The sequence below is a fragment of the Spermophilus citellus genome (genome assembly GCF_964194105.1).
Source record: "Spermophilus citellus genome assembly, chromosome: 6".
Taxonomy (NCBI): domain Eukaryota; kingdom Metazoa; phylum Chordata; class Mammalia; order Rodentia; family Sciuridae; genus Spermophilus; species Spermophilus citellus.
In genome coordinates this window covers 32,480,798-32,503,283 of record NC_138187.1, presented here as the reverse complement: position 1 = coordinate 32,503,283, position 22,486 = coordinate 32,480,798, and the positions used below count along the sequence as shown (strand labels likewise).

Here is a 22,486-nt window from a genome sequence, read left to right as displayed (position 1 = left end):
CTTCTCACTCCCGCCACCCCGAGGCGGCGACTCCTGTGCTGATTTCTGCAGCTGGAGAAAATAACCGGTTTAGGAGCAGATGGTAGAGCAAGGAACTGTCAGAGTTGGGAGAAAACAAAAAAGAACTTTAACTGCTTCTGTGAACGTCACATGTTATGGCCTTTGATTCTCTCAGAGATGAGGAAACTGTGGCTGGAAGAAGTCGTGTCTTGCCTGATAATCAACAGGCTTGTGGCTCGATGAATGAGACCAACATGCCCATTTCAAACTCCAGAACTGAGCACTTTCCACTGATACATGTTCAGTTATTGTAATTTTTCTCCCCCAAAAGCGATTTCTTCGCCCAAGCTATTTGGTTAATTTATTCATTCATCTATTCAAGAAACCTATCCAAGGACTGAAAATGTAGCTCAGTGGCAGGGCGTTTGCCTAGCATGTGCAAGGCCCTGGGTTCAGTCCCCTGAACCAGTGGGTGGTGGCGAGTTGACTGCTGTGCTTCTGCTCTCCGGAAAGTGACAAGTTGACCTGGCCTGTTATTATTGGTACATGTCACTGCACCTCCTAACAGTACAGGGCACACTGTGGCCCTTCAGTCACCAAGTGCCCAGTGAATATTTCCTGAGCATTTAAGACCTTTGAAGCTCTAGCAGAGTAACAGAACTCCTCCCTCCTTCAGGGTGCTGTATGAAGTGAGAGCAGGGGATGGAATAGGGGGTGATGGGGATGTCTTAACAATTCCTACAAACTGGGTGGTTTAAGAAATTTATCATCTCAGTTCTGGAATCTAGAAGTGTGATATCAAGTTGTTGGCGGAGTGTTTCCTTCCAAGGGCTGAGAGGAAGAATCTGCTCTTAGTTCACCCCAGCTTCTAGTGGTTGGTGTCACTCTTCCGTGTTCTTTGGCTAAATGCAAAGGCATCATCCCACTCTGACTCCATCTTCACATGTCGTTCTACCTGCAGGCATGGGTCTGTCTCCAAATTTCCCTTTTATAAGACAACAGTTATAACCAATTAGGACCCCACCCTAATGACCTCATTTTCAACTTGGTAAAGACCCTATCTCCAAATAGGGTCATCTTCTTAGTTACTGTGAGTTAAGACTCCAACATGTGAATTTTGGGGGACACAATTCAATCCATAAGAATATCTAAATTTCTGAGAAGGCTCCAGGTTCAAAAGGAGCAAATGTGAGATGATAATCTAGGGTAAAAGAAGAAAGAATTTAGAACAGTCAGTAATTTGCCCTCCTATCCCAGAGAATGATCACTGGAAAACTCCCCAGACTTCCTCATTTCTATGTCATGGAGCCTTTGTGTACTGCTATTTATATGATTCATGATGACCCCAACACTTATCAAGTGCTTATTATGTGCTAAGAAGTTTGAAGAGCTATATCTCAATCCTCACAATGAAACACTCTGGGTTAGTGCAGTTAACTGAGAACCAGAGAAAAATAATTTACCCAAAGTTTTCAGTTACTAAGTGGCAGAACTGGTATTAGAACAGGATAGCAATACCTAATGCTCTAGTCTTTTCTTCCATTATTTTTACTTTTCTTTAAAATATCTTTTAGTTGTTGATGGATCTTTTATTTTATTTATATGTGGTGCTGAGAATCAAACCCAATACCTCACACATGCTAAGCAAGCACTCAATCACTGAGCCACAATCCTAACCCTTACTTTTCCTTTTTCCTATTTATATTGATTTGAACTTTTTACACCAAATCTTTACCTTAGGAGCAACTTGTAGATGTATTTTCTTCAACTGTGAGTAACTTAGTACAGTAAACCTTGGGCTAGAACTGAGACAACTTGGATCTTCTTTGGCCAAAAGGTCCAGATATGGTTTTGGAAAAGTCCTCTAAGGATTATAAGCCTTATTGTTCTAATATCTAAAACAAGTATGGAACAGGATTATAATTATTCAAAATAATGTTTGATTTTGGAGGATCATACAAAAGAGTGTCTCAAAATGAAAAATTAAAAGGGCTGCGGATGTGGCTCACTGGTTAAGCAACCCCTGGGTTCAATCCCCGGTACAAAAACAAACAAACAAACAAACAAACAAACAATGACTTGAATTTTGGCTCATGCAAATCCATTCCCTACTTTAAGAAATAAATGACATTTTAAAAATGTAAAGGTCAGCAGAGCGCGGTGGCACACTCCTGCAATCCCAGCCGGGCAGGAGAATCACGAGTTCAAGGCCAGCCTCACCAAAAGCCAGGTGCTAAGCAAGTCAATGAGACCCTGTCTATAAATAAAATACAAAATAGGGCTGGGGATGTGGCTCAGTGGCGGAATGCTCCTGCCCCCGCCCCGCAAAAAGGGGAGAACATTTGGAAGCCACTCAAATTGAGGTAGGTTTCTTGGAAAAAATGGATATCCATCTTAGACAAATTTTACATACATTAAGTCAACTGAATAAAAGCACCAAAATTAAGCCCCAGCTGCAAAATCCTACACCACACTCCTTCGTAGATTCTATTTTTATTTTTAAATGTCAACTTACACGCAAAATACATTGCGGACTTTCACCAGGGTCTTGGTCTTAAATAGGAAGCAACCTATCATGCATGAGATTTTGAGTGGTCTGGAAAGCGTCCTTTAACTTCTAAATATCCTCTCCATCTGTTGGCAGAAGCTGCAGTTCCGGAGCCGTTTGAGCCCCAAAGAGTGGCGATAAGTGAATCTGTCGTGTCTGTCCGACAGCTTTGAAAACGGGCAAACTTAAAAGTGAGAGATTATTAAATCTCCTGAGCTCGAGCTAGGGAACTCCTGAGTAAACAACGGCCTTTGCAAGTTTTGCTCTCCCGACCCCTAAGGCCAATAGGCACCCGGCGCCCCCACTAGTCTTCCAGACCGGCGCCAGCGGACACGCCACCCGCCCTACTGCTTTCTGATAGGCCCGCGAGAACGAGGCTAGAAGTAGAGTCGTGGCCCTATTGGTTAGCTGGTGTAGCCCGCGCGGGGCTTCCTGGGAGATGTAGTCCCAAGAGCCTCTCGCGCTGGCGAATTGCGGGTGTGACGTTGGAGACTTCGGCCCAGTGAGCCGACTGTGGCAGTAAAGAGGTGGGTGTGTTTGGAAAGGGAGGGATGAGAATTTGGGTGAATAAAACCTAAAGTGCTCAAAGTATAAGATGTCCGAGGCTTACGGACTCGCAGATAGATAGATACGGATCTACTTCGAATTGGGGCGCAGAGCGTTGGGGGTGGGGAGGCGCCAGGACCGCGGCCAATCAGGCGCCGGCAACTGTTGCCTAACCCTTGATGCCCCGCCTCTTGTCCTCACTCCAAGAAAGGGGGAGGAGCTCGGCTGTTTCTTGGCTGTGCTGTGGGGTGGGAAAGAGGGTGATTGGGTTTCTTGGCTGACTCTGGTAACTTTGTATTTGCACCCCAGAGGCCTAGGGACGTCCAGGTTGTGGGCGGTGGGCTGGGGGTCCGGCCGCACCCTATCTCGGTGTCGATTGGTCATCTCTCCCTCTGGGGCGGAGCCAGGGGCGGCACCCCCCACCCCACCCGCTGCGAGGCGAGGACCTCCGGGATTCCTAGAGAGGCCTCGGAAGTGCTCTCGTGGGTGGGATTTATGGCTTAAGCTTGGACTTGCTTACTTCCGGTGAGGAAGTGTCAGCATCAGTGTTCTCCCGTTTTGTACGATTCCCGGTCTTCCTAATCTTGGCTGCCGGGAGAATGATCTTCCTGGAGAGCTAATTGGGACTGGGGACTTGAGGGGAGGGAGTAGGGCTTTTGTATTCGGACGGGGGATCTGTCCCTAACCTTAACCGGGCTGTCTCTGTGTCGTGGGGTCAGGAGCGTTTCAGAGGAATTTAGGTCCAAATCTTTACCTTATACCATATCTCTTCTGGACCAATGAAGTCTTCAGTTGTCTGTCAAGCTCTTGTGGCTTGATGGACAGAACCAGTTATGAACATTTTAATGTTTTTCACCCCCATTCTGACTTAAGTTTGATTTATGGTAGAGAGAAGGAAGGGCTCCATCTGTAATAGTAAGTTTTGTCTCATTATTTATAGGAACTGTCAAGTATTTTTGCCTCTAAAATTGTGTCTTAGATTGAGACTGATGTGAAATTTTTATGAGTGTTCATTACTTTTTTTAAATCTTGGAGGTAATCTCTTGATAATCTTATTATGGATGGAGTGGCGGCTGCCTTGCAGTCCTTATTTTTAAGTAAATTACTTCGTTGAGTGGTCATCTTTAGTTTTTGTATAGAACGTCTTTGCCGTCTCTCTTTGCTAATAATGATTCCCGATATATATCAGTAGGTTGTACACTACTGAAAGTGCTCCTCAGAAGACAAATTGGGTCAGAGTAACACAGCCAGCCTCGTGAGAATTCCCTCTGAGTTGGAATGATAATGACAGAATCCCGGGAAGTTATAGACTTAGATCCTCCAGCTGAGACTTCACCGGAACAGGAAGACCTTCTAATAGTGAAGGTGGAAGAAGAAGACTGCACTTGGATGCAGGAGTACAATCCGCCACCGTTTGAGACTTTTTACCAGCGGTTCAGGCATTTCCAGTACCATGAGGCATCAGGTCCACGCGAGGCTCTCAGTCAACTCCGGGTACTCTGCTGTGAGTGGCTGAGGCCCGAGTTGCACACCAAGGAGCAGATCCTGGAGCTGTTGGTGCTGGAGCAGTTCCTGACCATCTTGCCAGAAGAGTTCCAGGCCTGGGTGAGAGAACATCATCCTGAAAGTGGCGAAGAGGCTGTGGCTGTGATAGAAAGTATACAGAGAGAGCTTGAGGAACGCAGGCAACAGGTGAGTGGAAGAAGAGGCAGGAGCAGTGAGGAAGGAGAGGAAAGAGTTAAGGAACTGCTAAGCAGGGGTGAGATTTTTAGCCCTGTGGTGCTTCATTCATATTCTTTTGTTCTCCTGGGATTAGGTACACTGTGGAGATTTCCTGCCACTCCAGCAAAGAGAAGCAATATCCAGTGTGTTAACCTGTAGAAGACAATCAGCGATTTTATTTATTTTTAAGATTGTATTTATTTTTTGAGTGACATGATACAAAATCCAAAAAGGTACATAAGGTTATAATGAAAAGTAAGTTTTCCTCCCACCCCTAATTTCCCAACTGCCTAGTTCTCTCCAGAGGCAGCCATTGTTACATGAAACTTGTATATCCTTACAGAGATATACCATATTCATTTATATTTTGGCATATATGTATATAATGTGCTTTAAAAACACACACAAATGTTAAGTCTATACACTTCTTCCTCTTTCTTTTTTCCTATATCTTAATTTGTGCAAATACATCTGCCTTACTCTTTTTATATTCCATTGTATGGATGTATCATAATTTATTTAACTCCTGTTCAAGGAGTTTAAGTTGTTCCATTTAAGTTGTTCCTTTAGATTAATTTTTAATGTTTACTGTGACAAACTTTTCTGAAATGAGTATCCTATATATTTTATTATATATATTATATATGTCAATTATAGAATGGATACTTTGAAGTCAAATTTTTGACTTGGTGGTATGTTTGAAATTTGGATAGCTGTTGCAGATTGCCCCTCATAAAGGTTATACCAATTTATATTCCCACCAGCCATGTATGAGTTTTTTTTTTAAGGGTTAATCATACATCATAATCGCTTTTTGTTTTTGCAAATTATCTGTTTATGTTTCTTACATGTTCCTTACTTGTTAGAAATAATAAGCATTGTGTCTATCATATGATTTCCACATATTATCTTTCCACTTTGTTGTTTGTCTTTGCTTGAGGAGATTTAAGATTTTTATGCAATCAGAATAAGTCTATTTTATGGTTTCTGGGTTTCATGTCATACTTAAAAAGATGTTCTTCACTACAATATTATGAAAACATTTTCTTTTCCACTATTTTTTATGCTTTTAAATGATTATTTCATCTTGAATTTATTTTTGTGTAGGTTGTATGACATGGTTGCAGCTTAATTTTTTCCTAGATAAGTTTTTCCCACCAACTTATAATCTTTTTTTTTTTTTTTTTTGTACTGGAAATTGAACCAGGGACGCTGTGCCACTGAGCTACATCCCCAGTCCTTTTCACTTTTTGAGACAGGGTCTCACTAAGTTTTTGAGACTGGCCTCAAAACTCGTGATCCTCCTGTCCTCAGTCTCCCAGGAATTATAGGCATGCACTGCTGCATCTTTCTTATAGTAATCCTTTTTTTCTTAACTAACTAAAATGCCACCTTTATCACATATCAAATTTCTGCTTGTGTTTGGGGTCCTTTTCAGGTCTTTCAATCATTTTTTTAATGATCTTGGCTGTTCATGTTTTGATATTTTAATTATTTGAGTTCTGTATAAAATGCTCGGCTTTGATAGGACTACTCTTATCCCTCCGCTTTTTTTTTTCAATGTTTTCTTTTCCCCTTATGGACTTAAGAATTACTTAGTTTCCACCAAACCCAAAAACCTGTTGGTATTATTGTTGGTGTTCCATTATATCATGGTTAATTCAAGGAGAACGGATTATTTTATCTTCTTTTCCTTTCCTAATTTATAAAGTAACTCTATTCCTTTATCTTGCTGCTAGCCTCATGATCTAAACTTTAATTTTTGTTTTTTGTTTTCCATAGCAAACAAACAAAAATCTTAATCTTGGGGTCATGTTTATAAGAGTTGAAAGCTAGCTAAAGAATTTCCTTCATTCCTTAGAGCCACTGCAATTAAGCATAAGGTACTAGTTCATTGTTCCTACCCTCTGGGTAAGGAATACTTAAGAGTTCCAGAATATCTTTGGGCTTATGGATTAGTTTAGCTCCCTCTGTGATTCAGGTAACAGCAGAAGGATGGCTGCAGCCAGACCCTGCAGCTGTCCTGCAAGATTAACCTTCAGATGGGAACGTTTAGACCTTTCTGTTGCTTAGTCTCGACATGAAGTAAAGGTTCATGGTGACATTCAGTTATTCTTTTTCTGAACCTAACTTGGGACACTAATGGACAACTTCCATTAGTGTGTTTTGCAGAAATAGATATTAAAAGGTACAATTTAAAAGGATTTTTTAAAAATAGAGAATTTATAGCACATATTGCATGTTTACCCTTCTTGTTGTGATATGTGCAGCTTATCTTTGGAAGGGACACAGAGAAAAATCTGTTCTTAGTGGTAGTCAGTACTTTTAGGTCCATAGATGAAATTTTCCCAAGGACCTCCAGAGCTCACTTTGCCTTTCCCTTTACCTGCCTTGTTGTATCCCAACTTTGTTCCTCAGCTTTATTTCTTACTCCATCCTTACTCCTTTGGGTTCCTTTCTCCTGTTCTCAGTGGATCTCAAGGGCTACTTTGGTTTTTTTGGAGCTCAGATGCCCATTGACATACTTGGAACCATCTGAACTTTTGTTCTGAGTGGACTCACAGGAATGCACAAACTTTCAGAGTGGGTATTTGCCATAGGTATGTTGCAGCTACCTCTTAATGTAAAACCCATGACATATTTGCTGGGAGGGTTAAAATTTAAAGTGCTCTGAAACCTAAGGAAGGGGAAAAGGGAGATAGCAATTCAATTTTAGTGCAAGATCCTGTTACCTTCCAGTATACTGGGACTGAGCTGGTATTTTTCAGAACAGGTAGATTCTAGAGAGTGGTTGTGGCAGAGTAATTGTGTATACCCTAGGATTGAGCAAGGGCCAAGAGCAGAAAGGTGGAGGCCTGTAGTACACTGGATAGGAACTAGTTTTAAGTCTTAGTGGTGGTCTGTCCAAGTGTGATTTCCTGTGTCCTATAATGATCTTTCCAACTTCCTTTCTCATCTCTCCCCTTCACTAACCTTTTACCCACACTGGACTCCTTATGGTTTCTGGATTGTACCAAAGATCCTCTTTCTGCCTGAGGTGTTTTCTAGTCTTCTGACTGCCTGGGTCATTTCTCTGTGCTTTTCCCTGGATGCCTTCTTCTCATCCTTGAGATGTTTCCTCAGAAAAACCTTCCTTGGCCGCCCAGTCTCATCTGTTGTGTCTCATAGCACCATGTTTCTCCCCTTGTGTGACATATACACAACTAGTAATTAAGTATTTGTGTGTTGACATATTCCTTGAAAGTTTTCTACAAGTAAACTGTGTTATACCATTGTATAATTAATGTCCGACTCACTGTGGATACACATTAAATACCTGGTAAGGGAACAAATGAAAATCCAATGGAATTTTATTGTGTTTGTTCACATGTAACTGTGCTGATTGGTTGTGGTTGTTAGATTGTTGCATGTCCTGAAGTGCTTCCTCAGAAGATGGTCCCACCTGGAGCAGTGCAGGAGTCCTTCAATTCCCAGTTCCTGGCCATGGACACACAGCCTGAACAGGAGCCACAGAAGCCTCATGTTCTGGAGGAAAATGGTGAGGCTCAGAGGTTCAGTGGAACAGACATGGCTGGAGCTTGGGTACCCTGGCCACATGGGCAGGTGGCATTGTAAAAGACTAGAGGTTGGATAGCTTCTCTGCAACCAGCAGGGTCTGAGGTTGGGAAGGTCTGGAAACCTGGGGTGGGCTGGTATTGAGAAAGCACAGCTTCTAGGATAGCTAGGACTGTAGCACTTCTATTCAGAAACAATAATGGGGCTTGAGAGTGTGGCTCAGTAGTAGAGCCTGTGCTTAGCATGTGTGAGGCTCTGAATTCAGTTCCTAGCTCCCGCCCCCAACATCCCCCAAAAAGGAGTTATCGCAAAAGCTATAACACATATTATTATAATGCAGATGATAAGTAAGTACAGGTACTGTTCAAAGATCTACTAAGTTTGTTAAAAAAGTACCATCCTCTTGCTGCAGCTTTTTACCACTGCTTCATAGATTTTGTTGTCATATGCTTATGAAAAGGCTCTGCAGTTCCCAATTATGTTCATTTTTGTCTGCAAATTTGCTTGGAAATCTTATTTGAAGTAGCTTTCTCAAAAACCTTTAGAACATTTGTTTTCCTTTTCCCTTCTTCTGTCTCCCATCTCAATTTTATCTACTTGCATTAGATATATCAAGGAAGAAAAATGAACAGATGAATGTCATTTTTTTATAATTAAATTTTTTTTTTTAGTTGTGGATGGATACAAAATATTTATTTATTTTTATGTGGTGCTGAGGATCAAACCCAGTGCCTCACACATGCGATGCAGTGCCCTACCACTGAGCTACAGCCCCATGCCCTGATTGTCATACTTATTATGATGTTTGTCCACAAATCCATATTCCCTAATCAGAAACCCTTGCTGTGAAATATATTTTAGGATTCAGAATTTTTCAGATTTGGCAAGGTAATATGATTTATATCATATGTTACACTATCAGCAGGATTAATATTTTTGCAGTGAAATGTGTGCATGTTTACATTAAGTTGATTAAATAGACTTGAAATAGCTTCACATCAGGTCAGGTTTTGCTGTCAAATTAATTTGATGCCTACCTTATTGAAAAAACATTCCTTTGGAGGTGGGCATGATGGAGCATGTTTGTAGTCCCAGCTACTTTGGGAGGCTGAAGCAGGAGGATCCTTGAACTCATGATTCAAGATGAGCCTGGACAACATAGCAAGATCCTGTCAGAGAAACATAGCAAAACAATCCTTAGGTATTTAGAGTTATATTTCTGAGTTGTGAATAAGGGATTGTGTTTTCTCTGTTTGACCTTAGACTTTCTTCTGTGCTCCTACAGGTGGTCAGGTATTTCCTTTGACATACCTCACTGCCCTAATCTCTTCCAGCTTTAATTCCATGCTGGTTAAACTGCAGCAGCAGCAGCAATAGCTCTTCCTTATGTAGTGTGTACGTTGTGTAGAAACTGTTCTAAGTATTTTTCACCTTTTGGACTTCATTTAGCCTTCAGAGGCTCAGGAAAAATGGTCCTATTTGGGGTCAATACCTTTTTGGTTTTTATATTTTAAGTCATTTCATGAATAATTTACGTAAAATGCAAAAGATAGCAAGAAATAATCTTTTAGAAATTTTATTGAATCAGTATCAAGTACATTTTGACATAAAAATCTTATAAAAGATGAAAGAATACTATCACACAATACTGTCCTTTTAGCAAAATGGGATGGTCCAAGATCTTGTTGCAAAATACCACATGGTGGGGCTGGGGCTATAGCTCAGTGGCAGAGCATTTGCCTAGCACTTAGTTCTATCTTTAGCACCACATAAAAATAAACAAATAAAATAGAAAGGCATGTTGTCCATCTACAACTGCAAAAAAAAGAAAAAAAAAAGAAAGAAAAAGACATGGTGGTGTCCTTCCTTTTGAAGGATTTGCTAGATGAAAATGCTATAGTTCCTTTTTGAAATTAGAAATACATTTATCATTGATTTTTTTAAAGTTGTTGGTAGACTTTTATTTTTTTGGTAGACCTTAATTCATTCATTAATTAATTTACCAGCCCCTGAATTGCTTAATAATAGTGACTGTCTTTTGCAAATTTCTTCTCTTTGCTGATATGGGCAGCAAATGAAACTCAAATGAAACTATGGATATCAACAGTCTTCTTTTCTACCTTCTTGAAGAATGATGCAACGTGTAATATTTTGAGAAAAATGAAGAATGATTTATTTTGCTATTGTGATCCAAAATATTTTCTTTATTTTTTCCATTCTCATTATTTCAGTCTTATGTGGCATTGTTGAGAATAATTAGTAATGATCAGTAACAATGAGTTAATTCTTAGGATGATAAAATGAAACAGTATTTGAAGGTATAACAAAACTAAGGTCACACAGATTCTAAACTGTATCTTAGGTTTGTACAAGTATCCAATGGATCTCTAAAGAGTTTTATCCTAGTTAAAGAAAATAAATTTCTTTTTGTACTTCAGAAGACTTAAAAATAATAAATATAGACCTGTACAGAGGTGCACCATGTAATTGCAGCCATTTGAGGGGCTGAGGCGGGAGGATCGCAGGTTTCAGGTTACCCTAGGTACCTTAACAAGACCCCATCCCAAAATAAAAAATAGAAAGGACTGGTGATGTATACCTCAGTGGTAAAATTTGCCCTTGGGTTCAATCTCCAATATTACACACACACAACACACACAAAGGTAAAAATTTTCGAAGGCAAGAATTGTTTTTCCACTTATTTCTATAACACAGAATAGACCACATGCATACTTCCTGACTGAATATAAACTAACTGTGGATATTCCTTGAGGGGAGAGACTGAACTGAAGCCTTGCTAATCCAAGTGTAGTCCAAGAGACAGCAGCACTGGCATCACATGGGAGCTTGTTAGAAATGCAAAATCTCAGGCCCCACCCAGGACTCTAGAGTTAGAATTTGCCATGTATTGGGGTCCCCTGTGAAGCCCTGGACACTAGGAAATGCTGTGAGCATGGAAGATGTGGAACTCTGATTATTCTTGGAGATCAATAGGGTCAACCTAAGCAGAGTGGAAAACATCCTTTACAGGGGAATGGCCAGCAGGGATTACCCTGATCAGAGCAAGAAGTCTGTTTTGAGGGGAAAGGAGGAAAAAAAAGGTAAATGTGAATGGGCCCGGAATGTAGAGAGTCTTGAGAGCAAAGCATAAGAATTTGGCCTGGTGTGGCAGGGGTCATTGTAGATTCATGAGCAAAGGAGGCACATGATGGTTTTGAGAACGAAACAGAGATTCTCACACCTTTTTCTCCTCCTTCAGCCCTTCCTGTTCTCCAAGTTCCTTCCCTTCCCCTGAAGGACAGCCAGGAGCTGACAGCCTCACTTCTCTCAGCTGGGTCCCAGGTGAGCTGGAGCCCCCTCTCCCTCTGTGAGGACCCATATCTCTTCTCTAAAGACTAGCTGCCTTGTTCCCAAATCTTTATCAGGAGGTTTGTTTCTTTAATCAGCAACCAGACCCATCTGGGGTTGGTATCTTCATTCCCTTTGTCTTTTTCTTTCTTCCCAGTACTTTCCAATCCTTTCTGAAGCAGAATCCCTCCCCTGACTTCTTTCCTTAATGCTCCCAGTTTTTCCCCTCGCTCCAGATTTGAACATAGGGACTGGGAATTTAGCAGAGATCTCCTGTTTCAGAAGTTGGTGAAAATTGAAGACGTGGCTGATGTGGCTGTGTCCTTCATCCTGGAGGAATGGGAACATTTGGACCAGTCCCAGAAGTCTCTTTATAGGGAAGGCAGGAAGGAGAATTATGGGAGTATTACTTCTATGGGTAAGACTTATTTCCACCTGCATGGATTAGGAAATTTTAATTTTGTTGTCTTGTAAAGAATATTTCTAGCACGTCCTATAAAAGCATATGTGGCCGGTTGTAGTGGCATAAGCCTGTAATCCCAGCTACTTGGGAGGCTGAGGCAGGAGAACCTCAAGTTTGAGGCCAGCCTGGACAACTTATTGAGATCTTGCCTCAAGATCTATTTTAAAAAAAGAAAGAAAAAAAGGAAAAGGGCTGGGGATGTAGCTAAGTGGAACAGCACTTGCCTAGCATGCATGAGACCTTGGGTTCTACCCCCAGTAACAACAACAAAAAAAAGAAATACGTATGTTTGTATGTTTTAGTTGCTGTTGGTTTTCTTTTTCTTTTTCCCGGAGAGTAAACCTCCTTTTTTCTTATTCAGTTTATTCTGGTTATTTCTGCCTTCATAAGGGTACAGTTGAAACTGATAGTACTTAGGGGAATAGTGTTTACCATCCAGCAAATCCTTTTTGCTTTTTTTAAAATAAAAAAGAGCTTACTGGGCATGTTGGTGCACACCTGTCATTCTGTAACCATACTGACTATGGAGGCTGAGACCCGAGAATCTGCAAGTTTGAGGCCAGCCTTGGCAACTTCATGAGTTCTTGTCTTAAAAAAATCAAAAATAACTTTTTAAAAAAGGGTTGGGGGTGTAGCTTAGTAGTGGAGTTCCCTAGGTTGTATCCCCAGTACACTACACACACACACACACATATACATACAAGATAAAGTTTAAACTAATAGGTTTAAATTTAAGTAAAATTTTGGTAGTTTTATTCTTTGATAAATTGGGTAGTTCTTAACAGAATATCTCTTTTTTTTTAATATTTATTTTTTAGTTTTCGGCGGACACAATATCTTTGTTTGTATGTGGTGCTGAGGATCGAACCCGGGCCACACGAATGCCAGGCGAGCACGCTACTGCTTGAGCCACATCCCCAGCCCAGAATATTTCTAATTTATGAAAATTTCTCATACTTTGTTGATTAACTTATAATGGTTTTTATGATTCTTTAGTAACACTGTTTCCTTCCCTTTCATATGTGGATGGTTAGTTGTTCACCCCATGACCATCCTCAGACCATCAACCCCTATTCTGTGATATTTACCTTGGGATCTGCATTTTACCCATCATATCACTTCTTGGTTTCTAAGGTCCTATTTGTAACTAGGTTTTGATCCTGAAAGCTAACATTCAGTTAGCTGTCTAGGGCAGTGATAAATTGTAGCTAAATACTATTGCAAACATTTTAGAGATTGTGGTTTTTCACTTTTTAAAAATTCATTCTTCTAGAAGAACCACTCTATATCAGGCACGCTGGTGAACTTCAGATCAAACACATATACAAGGCCAGATTTCTTTTGAGAAACATTATGTCAGTCTACATTGTCTAAGGATTTTTAGTTCACTCACATGCTTTTATCAAAAAGGTATAAAAATGACTTCTCTTTTTAACAGTTTTTTGGTTGCTGTTAATATGTTTGTATTTCCTTTTGTTTGATTTATTTTTATGTGTCCTTTGTTCATTAATCTATTCGGATCTTAGTAGTAGTCTTTTATGTCAATGAATTTATATAATAAAAATGTTGTATTTAATGCCTTTTTAAATTCTCTTTTAATTTCTGATAGCTCACTTGTCTAATTTTCTAATTTGAGTCTATTCATATTGCTTTATGTTTTTCAGTTACTGTATCAGTACTTCATGGGTTCCAGAGTTTGAGGTGCTTAGTGTATTTCTTTCCTGTATCATTCTCCAAGCAGTTCTCACTTCTTACCATCTGCTTTTTCTCATTGGCTTCATTACAACATATTTACAGCTTCAGTATTCTTCTCCACATTAAAATTAGATTCAGTAGTTTCCGTCTTAACTTTTCTTTATTTTTAAATTTTTTTTTAATTTAGTTTTGAGTTGTAGTTGGACATGATACCTTTATTTTATTTTTATGTGGTGCTGAGGATCGAACCCAGGGCCTCTCGCACGTGCTAGGTGAGCACTCTACCACTGAGTCACAACCCCAACCCCTTAACTTTTCTTAGAAGACCACATTTGATTATTTTCATGCCTGTGGCTTTCTAACAGTATCACAGAAAGTCAGAATTTTAAAAGATGTTTATTGTGTTTGGAAATGAGATTTTTAAAAATAAATGAATGTATCTTGGAAACAATAGTTTCCATGGTGTAGATCGGGGAAACAGTAGTTTCCATGGTGTAGATCGGGGAACATAAGACAGTGTCTGTGAAGACTACAACGGAGAAGGATTTGAAAGAGCTATTACGATATATACTTCAAGAACAATGTCTCTAAAAAGGAAGAGAAAGAGACCTAATCACTAAAAGAGTACATGGGTTGAGTGGATGGATATTTTGTATGGAGAAGTTTTAAGCATATTTCAATGCTCCTGAGAAAGAACTCATTGTTTAATACAGGGGTGAGAGCAGAAATGTGCTGTAGGGAGGACTAAAGAAAGCATGAAGTCCGGGGTATAGGAAGGAGCACGGGGTGGCTTTGGCTAGGGAGAGAGAGATCTCTCTATTATGAGACGAGGGAGGAGGAAAGAAGAGACTACCAGTAAGTTCAGAGATGTGGGTAAAGGACATTTAAAGGAGTTCTTGGCTGGGTAGCTTTGACTTTCCCTGAAATAGGAGAAAAAATCCCTGTTCAGAGATGACATCATAGGCTGTAAGTAGGTGGTAGAGTAGTGGTTTCAATGCAGTAGAGAACGTTGATTTTTATTTTAAAAGGTCATACTGCACCATAGTAAAAAATTCAAATAGTAAAATGGATATAAAGTGAAAAATAGTTTTCCTTTCAGAGGCAAAACTATTATCAGATCTGGACATATTCTATACGTATGTAGGTTCATATGCACTATTCGTGTTTTGGTTTTTTTTGTGTGTTTGAGATGGGGTTTCACAGTGCTGCCCAAGTTGACTTCAAACTCATGTCCTACTTTAGCCTCTCCTGAGTTACTGGGCTTCTAGGCACATGTCACCATGCCCAGCTTTCATTGTTTATTCTTTTTTGAACCCAGCGGTGCTTGACCGCTGAGCCACATCCCCAACCTGTTTTATATTTTGTGTTGAGACACACTTTCACTAAGTCGCTAAAACTGACTTTGAACTTGCAATCCTTCTGCCTCACCCTTTAATCCCGAGCTACTGGGATTATAGGCATGCACCATTGTGCCTGGCCCAGCTTCCTTTATTTACTACAGTGATATAACTGGAAGTTTATGATGGAATGTTTTGATATAGCTGCTAAGAACAATGAGTGAGGAGAGAAGTCAGCCTTAGAAAACAACCTGCCAAACAGGACACTGTGGGGTTGAAGATGATGATTTCGTAAAGCACCAGGTCTGTCTGATTGGATGTGTTCATATACCTACAGCCCCCAACTACATTACTCAGTAGCCTGGGATTGCATTGAACAAGGAAAGTTCTATGTTTCATATGCAGATAAGCCAGGGAAATCATCAGAAAGCTTGTCCTGCACACTAAGAAGAGGCTGGGGAAGAGGCAAGAAGCTGGTGTGTAAGCCAGGTGGTGTAGCAACCTGTGTCATCCCTCTCCCTGGAAAGGGACTGTTGTTAATAGCCCCAAGGAGGTACATGCACTGTGGATTTTTTTTTTTTCAAATTCAGTCCTGCAAAAAGAAAGCCATGTATATATTTGATTTTTGGAACATGAGAATTCTAAGAATAAAATATGTGAGCCAGGCGTGGTGGTGCACACCTGTAATCCCAGCAACTCAGGAGGCTGAGGCTGAAAGATTGCAAGTTCAAAACCAGCCTCAGCAATTTAGTGAGGCCCTGAGCAATTTAGTGAGACTCTGTCTCAAAATAAAAAATAAAATGGGCTGGGGATGTGGCTCAGTGGCTAAGCACCCCTGGGTTCAACCCTTGGAACCAAAAAAAAAAAAAAAAAAAACAAAAAACCCCAAACAAATATGTAATATGAATAAAAGAGAAAGAATATTGTGGTACCTGGGATCATCTCATTAGTTAATTGGGGGAGAGAAAAACATGTGAAAAGTCTAGTTTGGGCCTTGGGACATAGTTCATTGGTAGATCACTTGCCTAGCATGTGCAAGAACCCTGAATTCAATCTCTAGTACTGCCAAAAAAAAAAAAAAAAAAAAAAGTCTGGTTTTATGAGAGTGTTTTTTGTTTTTATATTTGTTTATACTGCTAAAATATCCTTAGAAAGAGAAATTAAATAAACATAGCTCTATGGTAAATTAAAATGTCTTCATAGTACAAGAGTTATAACTCCTGACTATGTCAAAAAAATAGTAATAGTGTCTACCTCAAAATATCATTATGAGGATTAACTATGCCATAAATTGTAAAACACTCAGGGTAGTGCCTGGCTCACAGCAAGCACTCAATAAGTTAAATGTTAGCTTTTGGGGGGGGGTACTGGGGATTGAACCCAGGGGTGCCTTATCACTGAATTACATCTCCAGCCCTTTAAAATTTTTTTTAAGACAGGGTCTTGCCTAGTTGATTAGGCTTTGCTGAGTTGCTGAGGCTGGCTTGAAACTCCTGCCTCAGCCTCTCAAGTCGCTGCAATACCGTGTGTGCCTCTGTGCCTAGCTAAATGTTACCTCTTATTACCATTATTATGTAATATTGAAAATTCTTTTCACAAGAAATTTTATTAGAAAATTCTCAATAGGCCATGATCTCCCTAGCATTTAAAAAATAATATTGCCTGATTTTTGTTATTTACTAAAGATTTGTCTTTGCCAACTATATTAATCTTCAGTCTTTTGAGTAAAATATCAGTTGCTGATACAATGTCACAAGGGAACAGGCTGTAGTCGTTTAAACATGATATATTTATCAGTGACTACTGTATGTTAACCTAGCTCTTAAAAGCAGTAGGTACTTAATTATAGAAAGAATTTCTTTTTTTCTTTAGACTAATTCCTACCACACTGAAATCCTTTGGAAATTGGAAAAACTAGAAAGTTCACCTTTCTTCTTCAAGCTGTGAATTCAAAGGAAGAGGAAAGTAAAGACTGGATTAGCTGCATAACCCAAGTCAAATCTTTATTAAGACTATTTTACTTAGTAGTGCACATGTGTTCACAAATAGTTCCTCTGTGTATCATACCAAGAAGCTCTCCTCTTCATTAATGACTAGAACGACTGCTCTCCAGTCTCATCTTTGAACCATTCTTGCCAACTCTTTGGTTTACTCCCCTGTCTCAGTTTTCTGCTTGGCTATTCTTTATTCCGTCCTTTATTGGCAGGTCATTTTACAAAGTCATGCATTTCTAGATGTATGGGTTTCACTTAATTATCCAGTATCCCTCAGTCATTTCTTCTAATGCAAGGAATAGCTAATCTCCCCCATTTTCCTTGTCTTATTTCAGATTATGAGTCCAGGGACAATGATATGGAGCTCATAGTAAAGCAGATTTCTGATGAAGCAGACACCCATTGGATGGCACCAGGAAGCCCTGAAAGGAATGCACCCCAGAGTCAAGAGTTTGCCGAAGTTAGTGACCTTAAAGGAATGGTACAGAGGTGGCAGGTAAACCCCACTGTGGGGAAATCCAGACAGAATCCTTCCCAGAACAGAGATCTTGGTGTCAGCACAGCCATTAACCGTAAGCAGAACACAAATGGTGAGAGGGGCCACAGATGTACCGATTGTGGGAAATTTTTCCTTCAAGCTTCAAACTTTATTCAGCATCGACGAATCCACACTGGAGAAAAACCATTTAAGTGTGGTGAATGTGGGAAAAGCTATAATCAGCGCGTGCACCTCACGCAGCACCAGAGGGTCCACACTGGCGAGAAACCCTATAAGTGTCAGGTGTGCGGCAAGGCTTTCCGGGTGAGCTCCCATCTCGTGCAGCACCACAGCGTCCACAGTGGAGAGAGGCCCTATGGGTGTAACGAATGCGGGAAGAACTTCGGCCGCCATTCACACCTGATCGAACACCTGAAACGCCACTTCAGAGAGAAATCCCAAAGATGTATGTGTGAGGATTTTGTACTTGGGGAATAAATGGAGGCAAAAATTGTTTTATGAACTTGTTACCACAGGGCAGATAGGTTGTGATACTGGGAGCAGTAGGAAGGGGCAAAGGTGAATAGTTTTTTATTCTTATTTAAACTTAAATTATCAAGTTGACAGGCAAAACCCACTACTGAATAACTCACCTTTCCCTACATTTATCTGCTCCAGGTCTTACCTGTTTCTTTGATAATTCCATTTTGCATACTAATACCGCTATCGCTTGACTCATGCACAGACATTATCTGTGGACTTTATATTGTAGTAAATGAGGATTTTGGTTCTCTTACATGATTCTTTGTTGGTTTCCCCTTCTTGCAGTTTAGTCATTTCACTCATTTTATTTTAAAATGATAAAATAACAGTTGTGTAGGAAGTTTGGAGGAAAGTAGGAGGTAGAAAAAAAATTACCCTCATAATCCCACCATCCTAATCAAGAGAACTGTTATTATTTAGTGTGTTTCCTTCTCTATTTTTCATAGTTGTACTCACAGGATATAATTATTAGACATATACAATATCCAGTGTTGCTTAGCCCTCCTGTTTATTTTTGACAACCTGCCATTGTTGACATTATAATTTACCTAACTGTTCCTCAATAGTTAAACTTCTAATATCTTCTTCTTTGTCCTAATAATTGTGTTATATCTGTGAATTTTCCTGTATTTAGGATTATTTCCTTATTATAGATCATAGACGTAGAATTAGTAATGAAAAGACAAAATATATTTCTATGGCTCTTGATTTGGGAGGCTGGGGTTGTAGCTTAGTGGTAGAGTGCTTGCCTTGTATACGTATCACCAAATTGCTTCTTCCTTTTTTTTTTCCTAAGCAGTGCTGGGAGAGAATCTTGGTCCTTGTACATGCTAAGCAAGCACTCAATGACTGAGCCATATCCCCAGCCCTATTTTTTGTATTTTATTTAGAGACAGGATCTCACTGAGTTGCTTATCGCCTCATTTTTGCTGAGCCTAGCTTTGAACTCGCAATCCTCCTGTCTCAGTCTCCTGAGCCTCTGGGATTATAGGTGTATGCCATAGTGCCCAGCCCCAATTGCTTCTTTTTTTTTTTTTTAAATATATTTTTTAGCTGTAGATGGACACAATATCTTTATTTTTATGTGGTTTTGAGGATCGAATCCAGGGCCTCATGCATACAAGGCAAGCACTCTACCAATGAGCTACAACCCTAGCCTCCCAAATTGCTTCTTAAAACAATTGTACCACATGTGAGTTTCAGTTTTATTAATTTTTTACCATAGTATTATTTTTTGTTTATTTATTTATTTTTTAAATTTTATTTATTTTTTAGGTGTAGATGGACACAACACAATTCTTTTATTTTTATGTGGTGCTGAGGTTCAAACCTGGGTCCTGCCTGTGCTAGGAGAGCGCTCTACTGCTGAGCTACAATCCCAGTCCTATTTGTTAATTTTTTATTGGGGATTGAATCCAGGAATGCCATAACTCTGAGCTATATCCCCAGTTTAATTTTGAGACAGGGTCTCTCTAAGTTGCCCAGTCTGGCCTCTAACTTGTCATCCTACTGTCTTAACCTCCCAGGTTGCTGGTATTATAGGTATGTGCCACCATTCCCAGCCTTAAAATATTTTTTTAACAAGATGAATAAGCAGAAGAGTTTTTTTTTCTTTTTTCTTTTTGTCTGTGTGGTACTGGGCATTGAATCCAGTGGATCCTCTACCTCTGAGCTTTATTCTGAGCCCTTTTATTTTTTCCTTTGAGACAGTGTCTCACTGAGTTGCCCAGTTTAGCCTTGAACTTGCAATCCCCCTGCTTCAGCCTCCTGAGTTGCTGGGATTATAGGCATGTACCATAACATTGAGCAGTTTTCTATTTTTATTCCTATTGGCATTAAGTATCTACATGTACCCCCCTTTGTTACACCTATTACATCATAATTTCATCTGATTATCCTCTTTTTTCCTGTTATTTTTTGTTTTGTAAAAGAATTGATGACGTTTCTGTTTTTTTTTTTTTAAGGTAATGACAAAAGAAATAAGAATACAAAATTGAATGTTAAGAAGAAAATAGAACTTTCAGAAGCAGATATAGAACTATCAGGAAAAATCCAGAGGAATGCCTCTCAAGTTCAAGGTTTTGGAGAAGGCTATGAACACCAAGGCAAGGCAGATAGAAAGCAGGGAATTCCCATGAAAGAAATTTTAGGACAACCGTCTTCAAAGAGGATGAATTGTAGTGACGTCTCCTATGTCCACAAAAAATCCTCTACAGGAGAAAGACCACATAAATGTAATGAATGTGGGAAGAGCTTTATTCAGAGTGCACATCTCATTCAACATCAACGAATACACACTGGGGAGAAACCATTTAGGTGTGACGAATGTGGAAAAAGTTACAATCAGCGTGTGCACCTTACTCAACATCAGCGAGTTCACACTGGTGAAAAACCCTATACTTGTCATTTATGTGGGAAAGCATTTAGAGTGAGGTCCCATCTTGTTCAGCATCAGAGTGTGCACAGTGGAGAGAGGCCCTTCAAGTGTAATGAATGTGGGAAAGGCTTTGGGAGACGGTCACACCTTGCTGGACATCTACGACTTCACTCAAGGGAGAAATCCCATCAGTGTCATGAGTGTGGGGAGATCTTTTTCCAGTATGTTAGCCTAATTGAACATCAAGTGCTCCACATGGGTCAGAAAAATGAAAAAAATGGCATTTGTGAGGAAGCATATAGTTGGAACTTGACAGTGATTGAAGATAAGAAGATTGAGTTACAAGAGCAGCCTTATAAGTGTGATATATGTGGAAGAGCTTTTAATTACAGTTCAGACCTTATTCAGCATTACAGAACTCATACTGCAGAGAAAATCCATAAATGTGATATATGTAGAGAAAACGTTGGCCAGTGTTCTCACACAAAACAACATCAAAAAATCTACTCCACAAAATCCCACCAGTGTAATGAATGTGGAAGAGTCTTCACTTTGAAGTCACATCTTAATCAACATCAGAGAATCCATACTGGTGAAAAACCCTTTCAGTGTAAAGAATGTGGAATGAGTTTCAGTTGGAGTTGCAGCCTCTTTAAACATCTGAGGAGCCATGAGAGGACAGATTCCATAAACAACTTAAGTGTGTAGGTGTTTCTGTTGAAAAACAGCCCAATTTTTGCTGTTTAGCCCAACAGCCTTCCTGAAGAGAAACCTTAACTACTATAATGAGTGTGGTAATGATGTCAAGCATTTCTCCAGTGTAACCATCAAACCTATGGGTGTGTTAAATCCTTCAGTTAGAACTTGGCTTTAGGAACCGGGAGCATCACAATAAAGAAATCCCTGTTTGTTCTTCCCATGGAGAAGCACTTTGATTAGCATCCTCATGCTTGAAAGTAGACAAAAAGAATCTCTGAAGACACCCAATGAAGGATAAGCCTTTAGATGACAGTCTATTTGAGACTCAGAATATTGACACTGGGAAAAGCCTCATGAATGCAGTAGAAATAAGCTTTATTTGTAGTTTTGGCCTTGTTTGACCGTATATCTATTCAGGGAAGAGTGCAGTGAAAGAAAGAACTCTCTAGCATGATATCCGTTTGGTACCTCAGCAATGAACCTTTTCTAGAAATTATTATTCTACCACTAGAATACTCCATTGTTCTCATCTTGAGTATTAAACCCTTTGAAAAGAAATTGATTAAAGTTATCTCTGTTTTGGCAGATTGGGGTTCCGAGGCTGGATGGGATGTGTTCCTACTACCTTATTATAACTTCTCCATGAAACACTAACATTAGTTTTTTTTTTTTTTAAAGAGAGTGAGAGAGAGAGAGAGAATTTTTTTTAATATTTATTATTTTTTAGTTCTCAGCGGACACAACATCTTTGTTGGTATGTGGTGCTGAGGATCGAACCCGGGCCGCATGCATGCCAGGCGAGCGCGCTACCGTTTGAGCCACATCCCCAGCCCCCACTAACATTAGTTTTGATTCTACTGACAACAAGATTAGCTAGAGGAGTTAAATTTTAAGTTTATGAGAGACAGTGCTGGCCAAGAACATATTATGGTATGGGAGAGAAACCTTTGGGTGATTGAGATGACAGAACTATAGATGGTTTATATTATATTACTCACAAGAAAAGGACAGCTAAATCCAAGTTGAATTAAAAACCTTGGCCCAAGCAATGTTTGTGTCAATCCTAGCTACCCTGGGAATAGATCTCCCCTATAGATAGGGTGATGGCACGTAGAATGAGTTTACATTGCAGCTGGAATTGAAAAATAGTAACAAGGAACAGAAAGTAACATGGTTGGTTA

The 22,486-nt window shown here is 39.7% G+C and overlaps 1 protein-coding gene across 6 annotated transcripts; it reads left to right on the top strand.

The window, feature by feature from the left end:
- Window positions 1–2,980: 2,980 nt before the first annotated feature.
- ZKSCAN5 (zinc finger with KRAB and SCAN domains 5) lies at window positions 2,981–21,879 on the top strand. Of its 6 annotated transcripts, none has more exons than XM_081297646.1 (7): window positions 2,981–3,075; window positions 4,287–4,786; window positions 8,216–8,354; window positions 11,631–11,713; window positions 12,005–12,137; window positions 17,544–18,152; window positions 20,194–21,879. In XM_081297646.1, exons 2-7 carry the CDS (start codon window positions 4,373–4,375, stop codon window positions 21,312–21,314), a joined length of 2,499 nt encoding a protein of 832 aa, XP_081153772.1. In that variant the 5' UTR covers window positions 2,981–3,075; window positions 4,287–4,372; the 3' UTR covers window positions 21,315–21,879. The 6 variants fall into 6 exon arrangements, with proteins under 6 accessions (XP_081153772.1, XP_081153769.1, XP_081153770.1 ...); XM_081297643.1 differs by having other exon boundaries at window positions 12,002–12,137; XM_081297644.1 differs by having other exon boundaries at window positions 2,998–3,075; window positions 4,284–4,786; window positions 12,002–12,137.
- The last annotated feature ends 607 nt before the right edge of the window (window positions 21,880–22,486 follow it).